Source organism: Wasmannia auropunctata, unplaced genomic scaffold (genome assembly GCF_000956235.1).
Source record: "Wasmannia auropunctata unplaced genomic scaffold, wasmannia.A_1.0 LD315346.1, whole genome shotgun sequence".
Taxonomy (NCBI): Eukaryota; Metazoa; Arthropoda; class Insecta; order Hymenoptera; family Formicidae; genus Wasmannia; species Wasmannia auropunctata.
Window position 1 is genome coordinate 1 of NW_012047544.1, and position 11777 is coordinate 11777.

The window sequence follows — 11777 nt, forward strand, 5'->3', positions numbered from 1 at the left end:
GTGGAATACAGATTTTTTATCGCAAGAATGTGACGTAATTAAGAATTGTATTAATATCAACATGTACGTTGTGATGCTGCCGGACATCTAAAAACAAAATAAGAAACATAAACAATGTATATATATATATATATATATAAAATTAATGAAAGTAAATAATTAATTACTTACTGTTGTAAGAAGCGTCGCATCTATAGTGAGACCTTTGGCAAAAAATATATTTTTGCGGTGTAGTATTTGTAAGGAAAATACCTGCAACTGCAATATTAGATTGCAAAATAATTCAAAGCAAAAACAAAAATGTAAAATTGAAAAACGCAATTACTTAGTAGGTTTAATGTTAGAAAATCTATATAATTAATGTTAAATTAATATACAACACATTTTCAGAAAAACATAAAATTACCTTTATTACCTCATCTTTGATTTGCTCATCGCTAGTGTTGTTAAGTAGATCGTGAATAGTGGTACGAATCTCTTGGGCCTGATTCTTGCCGGTCTCGCAGACCCACACAATAAACACCAAATGTCCAATGTGATATGCTAAGGCCATTATAGATGTGTCGAATAGGTGTCTATCAAAACTAATAAGTATCCCATTATCTTGCCAGCGTACTATAAAGAAATACAATTCAAAAGTGGTATTAGAAAAGATTATGATCATAGTAGCAAGGAGTTGCCCACTAAAGATTATGTTTAGCGTTTGCACTGAATCGCTGATCATAAGATGCCATTTTTTTAGAGCTTTGAGTTCTGCTATTAGGAAAAATTGATTTCTCTGTAGGTGGCCAATAAATGTAGGGACACATGATTTTGTATCGTTTACCACGAGTCTCTGCATGTGCTCCAGATTATCATTAATACTCTTGAAACATGCTTTTAATACACAAACACAATTTATATACAGCATACTTGTCTGAAACATCAGTATGATGTAATATATTGCTAATATCGTGTTCAGAATATTCGAATAGTCAAATATTGATATTTTGTAAAAATATATGCTTGTTTGCACGATCACGGTTGTAGTACCCCAAATGTCCTTGACGTAGATTAATCTGGATAATTTTTGATATGACTTTGAGGACAATTTCGAAGAGATCTTCAAAATAGTCTGCAGCAATCGCATTCGTGGACCGCTCAAGATATGCGTAATGATCAGTATGAAACTGCTGCATATATGGTAACAGAGAGCCTCAAGAGTTCTGGTCACGTTTCTTGAATTGATTTTAGAAATCAAATTGTAAATGAGTACCAGATTGTAAATGCAGCCAATCACGCAGACAATCACGGTCGATAAGATGTAGTACGGTTTTGAAATCTCGAAAGTCGAAGCATTAATCTTATACGGAAGCGTTCCGAGAATGCGACAAACGATGAAACAGGGGTACATTAAAGATTGAAAATCTGTGGCGTGATACAACCATCCTCTTTTCCACATTTTACCTTTAAAATCCTTGAATTTTCAAGCTGAACACGATTAATAGATATTTGTGAGAGAAAAACAATTTATATCATAATTTACATACTAATTGTTACTAATCACTTTAAAATTAATATAAATGATTGCGAGAATTTCTTTTCTAAATGTAATCTTCAAGTTTGTTCTCTTCGTAACAAATGTGTAAACTGATATTGATTCTTCTCTTACATTCCATCTGCACTCGCTGAATTTGAGCTCAAAACTGCGAGTAATTGCTGCATTAACCAAAGAAGTAAAGCTGTAGAAGCCATTTGTTAGTCATGAAGTAACCATGGCATTTTTCGATCGAAATTTATCCTTCTTGTATAAATAGATGAATTGCATAAAAGAATGCCGTATAATTGTTGCAATATATAACTCAACAAATTATGTATATACATTAAATAGGAAGTATGGATTACATTATTTGTATAAATCAATTAATCTAATAATCCATTAACATGTATAACGATTGTTCGATTCCGAATTAAATATTCTATTCCTTTTGTTTCCTTTTTTCATTGATATCTACATTACGGGATGTTACATGACGCACTGTATAAGCTGAAAATTTATATCTCTGATATAAATTGAAATGGAAAACATAGAAAAAAACTCTTTTTTTTATTAATACATATCTTCTTTTTTACGATTAAATTACTCATGTATTGTTGATTACAGATTTTTCATCACAAGAATGTGACGTAATTAAAAATTGTATCAAAATTAATATGTATGTCGTGATACTGCCGAACATCTGAAAACGAAATAAGAAAGATAAACAATATATACATCTTAATAATTAAAACAAATAAATGATTACTTACTGCCGTGAGAAGCGTCGCATCTATAGTGAGACCTTTCGCCGAAAATGTACTTTTGCAATGCAATATTTGCAAAGAAAACAACTCCAACTGCAACATTAGATCGTAAAATAATTCAAAATAGAAACAGGAAAAAAAATAGGATTGACAAATGTAATTATATTTCAATAGGTTTAATGTTTAATAAAATTACGTTAGTTTGTTATACATTTTTAGAAAGATATAGATAAAATTATATTTTACCTCGTCTTTGATTTGTTCATTTCTGGTATTATTAAGTACGCTATAAATAGTGGTACCAATCTCTTGGGCTTGATTCTTGCTAGTCTCGCAGGCCCAAACAATTAGCGTTAGTTTTAAAATATAATACACCATGGATGTTAAAAATACATCAAGAAAATACCAGTCAAAGGTAATAAATACACCATCTTTCCAGCGTACTATATAGAAATAGAGTTCAAAAGTGATTTCAATAAAGGATATGCTTACAGTAGCAAGAAGTTGCAGACTGAAAATTAAATTCAGCACTCGCACGGTTTCGCTAATCATTAGATGTTGTTTCTTCATGGTTTTGAGTTCTTTCAGCAAAAATTGATTCTTCTGCACGTGGCAAATTAAACTGGTAACGCATAGCTCTATATTGTTTACCATAAGTCTTTCCATTTGCATCAAATTGTCATTGATACTTTTGAAACAGGTTTTTAATACACAAACACAATTTATGTATAACATATTCATCTGAAATACCACTGTGTTTATATACATTCCGAATAGGACATTTAAACAATTCACTTCTAACTGCGGGTGCACTTTAAAAAAAAACAGATATTCCTGCATAATTAGGAGGATGAGGCACAAGATGTCCTTGACATGAATTATTCTGGATAATTTCTGATACGATTCCGATGATAATTTCGAAGAGATTTCCAAAGTGGTTTGCAGTAAGCGCATTCGTGGACCGCTCAAGATGAACGTGATGATTACTATGAAACTACTGAACGTACAGTAACAAACAACTTCAATGTTTTTCGGTACATCTCCGTAGGTAAATGTTTTAGAAATAATGATACTGTGAATGAGTATCAAGTAACAAACGCAGCAAGTGCAGATAATTACGCTCGACAAGAAGTAGCATGGTTTTGAAATCTTGAAAGTCGAAGCATCGATCTTGTATGGGAATATTACGAGAATACGACAAAAGACGAAGCAGGGATACATTAAGGATTGAAAATCCGTGGCGTGCATTAGCCGCCACTTTTTTCGTATCTTGGTATCCATGGTATATGTTAGAATTTTTGAGTCAAACATGATCCACAGAAATTCAATAACAATGTATCACAGTCTATAGTCTAAATGTTATTAATCAATACACTATAATATTGTTACAAATACAAACGCTCTTTTTCTAAGCGTAATTTATAAGTTTGTCTCTTTGTATCAAATGTATCAATTATTATATGATCGCTTTGTACACTCGATGAGTTTTAGTTTAAAACTGCCAGTTAAATGCTAAAAAGAATGCTGGAGAAGCTATTTGTTTGTTACGAAGTAACCATGGTGTTCTTCGATCGGCACTTATCACTCTTTGGATAAATTAATTAAGGTGGTTTTATCGAACAAGTCCCAGTCAAAAGTTAGTCCCTCCATATGGCTAATAATTCCAAAGAGATTATATGCATAGAGCTGAAGAGGCGTAGCAGCCCCTTTGAGGAAGTATGAGCTGATAGAAAAAGAAAGAAAATGGTAGAGCGAGGGGTACATCCATCTTTTATCTTTTTCTCGCATGCGCGATTGAACAAGGATGTACATGGGCGACTCGTTTTCTGTCTCTTTTTATGTGCTCACGGATTCTTAGAGACCTGGCTCCTCTACACCTTGAATAATTCAATAAAAACATTTCGCATAGACTGTACATATGCGATTGTGTGACGTTTATGTGACAATGTCACACGTTAAGCAATAAAACCACCTTAATTCGTCATAAAAAAATGATAGTGCAATTGTTTTAATGTACTTAATGAATTATTTGTACACATATAAAGAACAATGTAGGACATTATAGGTAAATTTTAATACTCGCATCATCCAGCAACTCTAACAGGAGTTGATCGTTCAATTTTAAAATTTTCTTTCTCTCGTGAAAAAGTTTATTAATGATGTATTAATATAATGTATTCAAGCAAATTAATTGTTAAAATTTTATTTTAAATTAAATTTAAACATGATTTTTATAATATCTTTGTACTTATGGACATAAATATATGTACATGCATCTATATATGTATGCATCACAAATATAAAAAGATATGCGATTATACGTTCACAACAACAATATGTAAAATTCAAAGCCATTTTTTTAATATTTAAAACGCATTTGCTTGTTTATAATTACTGTGTCTTCTTTTAATTAGATTACTTTTGTATTATTATTTACCGTCTTTTCCTCGCAAGAAAATGACATATGCTTGAATTGAAATAATATTATTAAGTACGTATTAATGCTACTCACTATCTAAAAATAAAATTAAGAGAGAAAATAATGCAATCCTGTCAACTAATAACTGAAATATATATAACATATTACTCACCGCAGCGAGAAGCTTTGCGTCCACAGTAAGACCTTTTGCAGAAAATGTATTATTGCAATGAAGTATTTGCAGGGAAAATAGTTTCATCTACAATCACAAAATCGTCAAACGTAAAATTTGAAAAACGTAATATAATAGATAACATAAATATAATAGATTAAATTTAACAAGCACACAAAAGCACTGAATTTAAAAGACAAATATTATTTCGATATTTCATTATATTACTTCATTTTTTATTTGCTTATCGGTGGTGCTGTTAAACATATTATGAATGGAAGTGCTGATCTGTTGAGCCTGATTTTTGCCCGTCTCGCATGCCCACACTATCAATACTATTTTCATAAAGAGATACATCGTGTATAAGAGATGATGCGCGTCATATAATCCATTTGTCAGCATATTTCTTGATAAATGCTCCCAACTCAGTATGTAGTAGAGATTGAAAGTGATATTAGAGAAGGTCATGATTACTGTAGCAAGAAGTTGTAAACTGAAGATCATGTTTAGCATCTGTACTGTATCGCTGATCGCCAGATGTTGCTTCCTTAGAGCCTTGAGGTCCATGATCAGAAATTGATTCCTCTGATAGTGATAGTTTAGTTCCACACATGTGGCATTATTAGGGACATGTGACTTATTGTTTGCAATAAATTGTCTCATATTCGTCAGATTGTCATCGATTTCTTTAAAACACGCTTTTACTACACAAACGCAATTCATATACAGCATATCCAGTTGAAATGTCACTAGATTAATGTACATTTCAAACCAAAGATTTATTTGCAGTGTCAAAGCGCATATGAACACGAATCCAACTACATAAAGAATTCCGATGATATCCTTAGCGTGGATCAGTCTAGATAGCTTCTCGTATGATTCCGAGGGCAATCTTGAAGAGATCTTTAATATAGTCTGAAGCATATGCATTCGTGGAACGGTTAAAATGAACGTGACAATCATTATCAAATTGCCAAATAATAAAACGCTGTCACCCCCAAGAATCGCAGGTAATAATAACATATCGATTTTTCCAAAAATGGGTGAGCTGTACAGCATTATGAATGCATAAGTGCTACAAACGCAGACAACGACGATTGATAGAATGTAATATGGTTTTGAAATTTTGAAAATCATAGTATTGTTTTTATATGGAAATATTCCAAGGATACGACAGAAAGTAAAGCAAGGATACAATAGAGATTGAAAGTCTTTAGCATGGAACAATCGCCATTCTTCTTTTTTTTGCTTATCTCTGGATCCTCTTTGCAAATTCGATGACAAATTGAACATGATCAGTGATTTGTCATGCGAAAACAGTGTACTAAATCAATCGTGGACAACAACCTTAAATAAATTATTAATCGATGAATTATTATTAATGCATTTTGATATAAATATGAGTATATCACGAGAGAGTTTTATTTAAATAATCTTTTCGCTACTTCCGTCTTTCTACGTACGTAAACCGATATTCGATGGTATTCGTGTCGATGTACACTCTATGAACTTAATTTCAAGACTGCGTGTAATTGCTATGAAGGATTAATATGTGACATATGACTCATCAAATTATATGTCTACACAGGAAATGGCTTGTATCCCTATGGATTGTTAGCTTTTAAAAATGCATTTGTAATTATCTATTTTCTAATGGCATTCATATTATCTATTTTCTAATGGCCTTTTCTAAAGTCCATAGTTATACATTCTGCGTGTAAGATATTAAACATCTTTACCATATTACTTTTACATATTATTCTTGGTTGTTTCTATATTTTTATGAATGATATTTATAACATATGTAAGATCTGATATTTGTAACATACGTGTACGTTATCTGTTATAATTACATATGTATGTATAATAAATATGGAAAGCGTAAGGAAAAAAAATGAAATGAATGAATTGATGAGAATGCAATTACAATGCTATTATATTGATTAAAATTTTTTTAACTATATATTTAAGTTAAAATTAATCGACATATTTTTGATGATAAAATTTTTAACAGTCGTCATAATCTATAGACTACATGTTACTGCAGGATCACAGTTTCTTTTCAGCAAAAATAAAAGCTGTAATAGCGATTTATCTTAAACTTAATATTAATACAAATAGTAGAAGATTTCATTTCTATGTACATATATACGCGGTTTTATATAAACATCGAGAAACTATTTTCTCTATTTGTGATATATATTGTGATATACCTTTTATACAACTGAATTACTTGTAATACTGGTTTCAAACTTTTTATCGCAAGAATGTGACGAGATCAAAAACTGTACCAAAATTAACATATACGTCGTGATACTACCCACCATCTGAAAATAATAATTAAAAATATAAACAATATATGATTAAAGTAAATGATTGATTACTTACTGTTGTGACAAGTGTCGCATCTATAGTGAGACCTTTCGTTGAAAATGTATTTCCGCGATGCAGAATTTGTAAAGAAAACAACTGCAGCTGTAATGTCAAATTGCAAAATAAATAAACGAAAGAAAAGAAACATAGAAACATAGTAAAACGCAATTGTAGATTCAACTTTTTTTTTACTAAATTTGGTAAATATATATTTTTAGAAAAAAAATATACATAAAATTGTATTTGTATTACCTCGTTTTTAATTTGTTCATTGCTAGTGCTATTCAGTACATCATGAATGGTGGTGCCGATCTCTCGGGCCTGATTCTTGCCGGTCTCACAGGCCCATATAAGTAACGTTATTTTAAAAATATTTAACGTTATTGATATCAAAAATACATCAAGAAAGTTCGTATCAATCTCAATGAGTATCCCATCTTGCCATCGCACTACATATGAGTACATTTCAAAAGTGATATTACAAAAGAACATGAATATAGTAGCAAGAAGTTGCGGACTGAAGATTACATTCAGCATTTGCACTGTGTCGCTAACAATCATATGTTGCTTTTTCAGCTTTGTAAGTTTCATCAAGAAATGTTGATTTCTCTGCTTTTTGTAAATGACTGTGGGTACACACGACGTTATATCGTTTACTACAAGTTTTTTCATATGTGTCACATTCTTGTTAATTGTCTTGAAACAGTTTTTTAATACACATATACAATTCATGTACAACATATTTATCTGAAATTCCAGCAGAGTCAAGTACACAGTGAACACCACAGGCAGGGCAGTCAAATAATTGATTTCAAACATACGTTGTTTAGAAAAATAAAAGCATATTTGCATGAATAAGAAGATAGTACCGAAGATATCCTTGACATGGATTAATCTGGACAATTTTTGATACGACTTCGGAGGTAGTTTCGAAGAGATCTTTAATATAGTCTGTAGCAAACGCATTTTTGGACCACTCAAAATGTGTGTTACAATCACTATAAAGCAGCTGAACGTATAATAACAGACAGCCTCAAGAGTTTTGGTCACGTCTCCTAAGTCGATTTTATAAATAAAATTGTAAATGAGTATCAGGTCATAAATGCCGCAAATGCCAACTATCACGGTCGACAAAATGTAACGCGGTTTTGAAGCCTCGAAAGTTGAAGCGTTGATCTTGTATGGAAACATTCCGAGAACACGACAGAAAGTGAAGCAGGGATACATTAAAGATTGAAAGTCCATGGCGTGGAACAGCCACCATCTTTTCCATATTTTGTATTTTTGAATTTTCAAATTGAACATGATCAGTAGAAATTCATGGGAGAGTAATAATCTATATCATAACATCTACAGCCGAAATATTATTAATCAATACACTTTAAAGATTAATATTGCTGTGAGAGTTTCTTTCCTAAGTGTAATCTTTAAATCCGTCTCTTCGTAACAAGTGTAAACTGATTCACTTTCTATCTATTCGAGGCACTTAAGATTAAAACTACGAGTAAATGCTGCATCAAGTAAAGAGATAAAACTGAGAAGCCATTTGTTAGTTGTGAAGTAACCATGGCGTTCTTCGATCGGTATTTCTTACTCTTGGGATGGATATCGTGAAGGAATTATGTTTAATTGTTGTATCATATGACTCAACAAATTATATACGCATGCATGAAACAAAAAGTATAAACAGCATGAATCAATAACTCTAAGAAACTACATTAATAACAACTGTTCAATTTAGAACTTTGTATTCTCTCTCTTTTTTTGCCGCAAGCAGATCATACAATATCTTCATACCACGTTTCTGAGATTTAACGTGATGTATGCTATCTGTAAGTTAATTTTTTTAATAATAAAATATTTATAATATGTATGTAAATATCTTGATTTACTTTTCTTTTTACTTAAATTCCTTTAAGCAATCGTAAATTATGAGATCGAACATATTTCATGGGATTGTTAAAATATATTAACTCCCTTTTGATATACATATATGTATGTATGTTAGTATTTATGTATGTGTGTGTACGTGCGTACGCGTACGTGCGTGCGTGTGTGTGAGCAGTACTGTACGATTATAATAAAATCATTTCTATGTAAGTATAAAAACTTTAGTTTTATTCTGTATCTTCTTTTATAAAATTCTGAATTCCTCATGAATGTAGGTTATAGAGTTTCCATCGCAAGAATGTGACGTGATCAAAAATTGTATCAAAATTAACATATAGGTTGTAATGCTGCCCACTATCTGAAAAAAATAATAAAAAATATAAACAATATACATTTTATTAATTAAAACAAATAAGATTACTTACTGTCGTAACAAGCGATGCGTTCACAGTGAGACCTTTTGGCGAAAATATATTTTTACAATGCATAATTTGTAAAGAAAACAACTGCAACTGCAACGTCAGATCAGAAAATAACTAAATGCAAGAAAGAAAACATCAAATTGAAAAATGCGATTATATTTCAATAGGTTTAATGTTAAAAAAAAATCGCCTTAGTATACGATATATTGCATTTCCAGAAATATGTAGATAAAATTGTATCTTTATTACTTCGTCTTTTATTTGCTCATCGCTGATGCTGTTAAGTACGTCGTGAATGGTAGTGCCGATTTCTTGGGCTTGATTCTTGCCGGTCTCGCAGGCCAACACAAGTAATGTTACTTTCATGATATAAAACATCATTGATGCCAAAAGTACATCAAAAAATTGCCATTCTAAGTTAATCAATACCCCATCTTTCCAGCGCACTATATAGGCGTACAATTCGAAAGTGATTTCAAAATAAAATAAAACTATAGTAGCTAGAAGTTGCAGGCTAAAGATTGTATTTAGCGTTTGCACTGTTTCGCTAACTATCAGATGTTGTTTTTTAAGGGTCTTAAGTTGTAGCAGCAAAAATTGATTTCTCTGCATATGCCAGATTAATCTGGAGACACGTGGTTTTATATCATTTATCACCATACTTTGTATGTGTGACAGATTGTCGTTGATCTTCTTGAAACAGGTCTTTAATACACAAACACAGTTCATATATAACATATTCATTTGGAATATCATCATGTCCAAGTAAATTGTAAATAATACTATTACAATATTCCAACAAGTTAGTTTAAACATCTCGGTTTTAGAAAAATATATGCATAATTGCACCAATAGCAAAATGTTGCCCAAAATGTCCTTGACATGAATCCATCTCGATAATTTCTGATATGATTTTGAAGGTAGTTTCGAAGAAATTTCCAAAATAGTTTGTAGTAAACCCATTAACGGACCGCTCAAGAAAAGTGTGACGATTACAATGAAACCGCCGAGTGTATAGAAACTTATAGCCTCCAAATTTCTTGTTACATCTCCAAAGTTGAATATTTTTGAAATGGCAATATTGTGAACGAATGCCAGGCTTAAGACGCAGCAGACACAGGTAATCATAATCAATAGGATATAACGCAATTTTGATGTTTCGAAGGTCAAAGCGTTGATTTTATACGGACATATTCCAAGAATGTGACAAAAGTTGAAGCAGGGATACATTAAAGATTGGAAGTCCGTGGCATGAAATAGTTGCCATTTCTTCCGCATCTTAGCGTGTCTTTGAATTTTTGAAGTGCACATGAATAGCAAAAATTTGTGAAAAAACAACAATCTATATTATATATTCTAAAACTATTATTAATCACTTCACTATAGCATTAATTCAAGTGTAATTGCTTCTTTTCTAAGTATATAATCAAGATCGTTTCATCATAACAAGTGTGTAAACTGATATGTACTCTTCTGTCAGGTCTACTCTCGATAAGTTTAACTTCAAAACTACAAGCAAATGTGTCACACACGGAGTCGTCAATACGGAAGAATCTATTTGTTATTCGCGAAGTAACCATAGCGTTCTTCGATCGACGTTTATCGATGCTTTATCACTCTTCGAAATTGCGAAACATGTGACTCAACAAATTGCGCATACATAAGAAAGCTAGACTATATAATACATGCATATTTCTCCTATCATAGTTCTAAAAAATCCAGTAGTAATAACGGTTAGATTTAAAATTTAATATTTTTTCTCTTTGCACAGAGTGTATACTATTTTAGTATATTTTAGAAATATATTTATTACATCTCAAAGAGTACAATATAACAAATAAAATACTGATATACATTTAGACATGGTTAACACCTATATACGTGGATATACAAGTCTTTGACATTTATGTAACAGCGTCTCTATATAAATAGAAACACCGCGTGATTATATATTATAATATAGTAACGACAAAAAATATTTCCATGTCTAATACATTTTTATACATAATATTTATTTATGTTGTTCGCAAGAATGCGACGTGTCTAAAAATTGTACCAAGATTACTAGGTATGTAGTGATATTACCCACTATCTAAAAGTAAAACAAAAAACGTATGTAATACATATTTTAATATTTAATATTTAAAACAAATAATTGATTACTTACCGATAAAAGAAGTGTTGCGTCAATATCAAAACCTTTCGCCGAAAAAATATT

At 31.2% G+C, this 11777-nt stretch overlaps 5 protein-coding genes across 7 annotated transcripts; all 5 read right to left on the bottom strand.

Moving 5' to 3' along the window:
* Positions 1 to 3: 3 nt before the first annotated feature.
* Positions 4 to 1992, bottom strand: LOC105460809 (the record flags this gene model as incomplete). Its single annotated transcript, XM_011707300.1, has 4 exons — positions 685 to 1992; positions 407 to 615; positions 172 to 258; positions 4 to 87 (listed from the first exon to the last, which is right to left on the bottom strand). Coding segments are annotated over exons 1-4 (1137 nt in total), but the record flags the coding sequence as incomplete, so codon positions are not given.
* Positions 1993 to 2067: 75 nt separating this feature from the next.
* Positions 2068 to 4233, bottom strand: LOC105460805 (putative gustatory receptor 23a). 2 transcript variants are annotated; one of them, XM_011707295.1, is made up of 3 exons: positions 2530 to 4233; positions 2290 to 2376; positions 2068 to 2219 (listed from the first exon to the last, which is right to left on the bottom strand). In XM_011707295.1, exons 1-3 carry the CDS (start codon positions 3592 to 3594, stop codon positions 2124 to 2126), a joined length of 1248 nt encoding a protein of 415 aa, XP_011705597.1. In that variant the 5' UTR covers positions 3595 to 4233; the 3' UTR covers positions 2068 to 2123. The 2 variants fall into 2 exon arrangements, with proteins under 2 accessions (XP_011705597.1, XP_011705596.1); XM_011707294.1 differs by having other exon boundaries at positions 2068 to 2376.
* Positions 4234 to 4544: 311 nt separating this feature from the next.
* Positions 4545 to 5944, bottom strand: LOC105460807. 2 transcript variants are annotated; one of them, XR_975878.1, is made up of 2 exons: positions 4875 to 5944; positions 4545 to 4798 (listed from the first exon to the last, which is right to left on the bottom strand). XR_975878.1 is itself a non-coding variant. In XM_011707297.1 (1 exon), exon 1 carries the CDS (start codon positions 5931 to 5933, stop codon positions 5094 to 5096), a length of 840 nt encoding a protein of 279 aa, XP_011705599.1. In that variant the 5' UTR covers positions 5934 to 5944; the 3' UTR covers positions 4545 to 5093. The 2 variants fall into 2 exon arrangements, 1 of the variants encoding a protein (XP_011705599.1); XM_011707297.1 differs by having other exon boundaries at positions 4545 to 5944.
* Positions 5945 to 7193: 1249 nt separating this feature from the next.
* On the bottom strand, positions 7194 to 8591 carry LOC105460806. The gene is made up of 2 exons (XM_011707296.1): positions 7500 to 8591; positions 7194 to 7349 (listed from the first exon to the last, which is right to left on the bottom strand). The coding sequence occupies exons 1-2, from the start codon at positions 8550 to 8552 to the stop codon at positions 7215 to 7217; spliced, it is 1188 nt and encodes a 395-aa protein (XP_011705598.1). The 5' UTR covers positions 8553 to 8591; the 3' UTR covers positions 7194 to 7214.
* Positions 8592 to 9300: 709 nt separating this feature from the next.
* On the bottom strand, positions 9301 to 10228 carry LOC105460808 (putative gustatory receptor 28b). Its single transcript, XM_011707298.1, has 3 exons — positions 9809 to 10228; positions 9563 to 9649; positions 9301 to 9495 (listed from the first exon to the last, which is right to left on the bottom strand). Exons 1-3 carry the CDS (start codon positions 10217 to 10219, stop codon positions 9382 to 9384), a joined length of 612 nt encoding a protein of 203 aa, XP_011705600.1. The 5' UTR covers positions 10220 to 10228; the 3' UTR covers positions 9301 to 9381.
* Positions 10229 to 11777: the final 1549 nt, after the last annotated feature.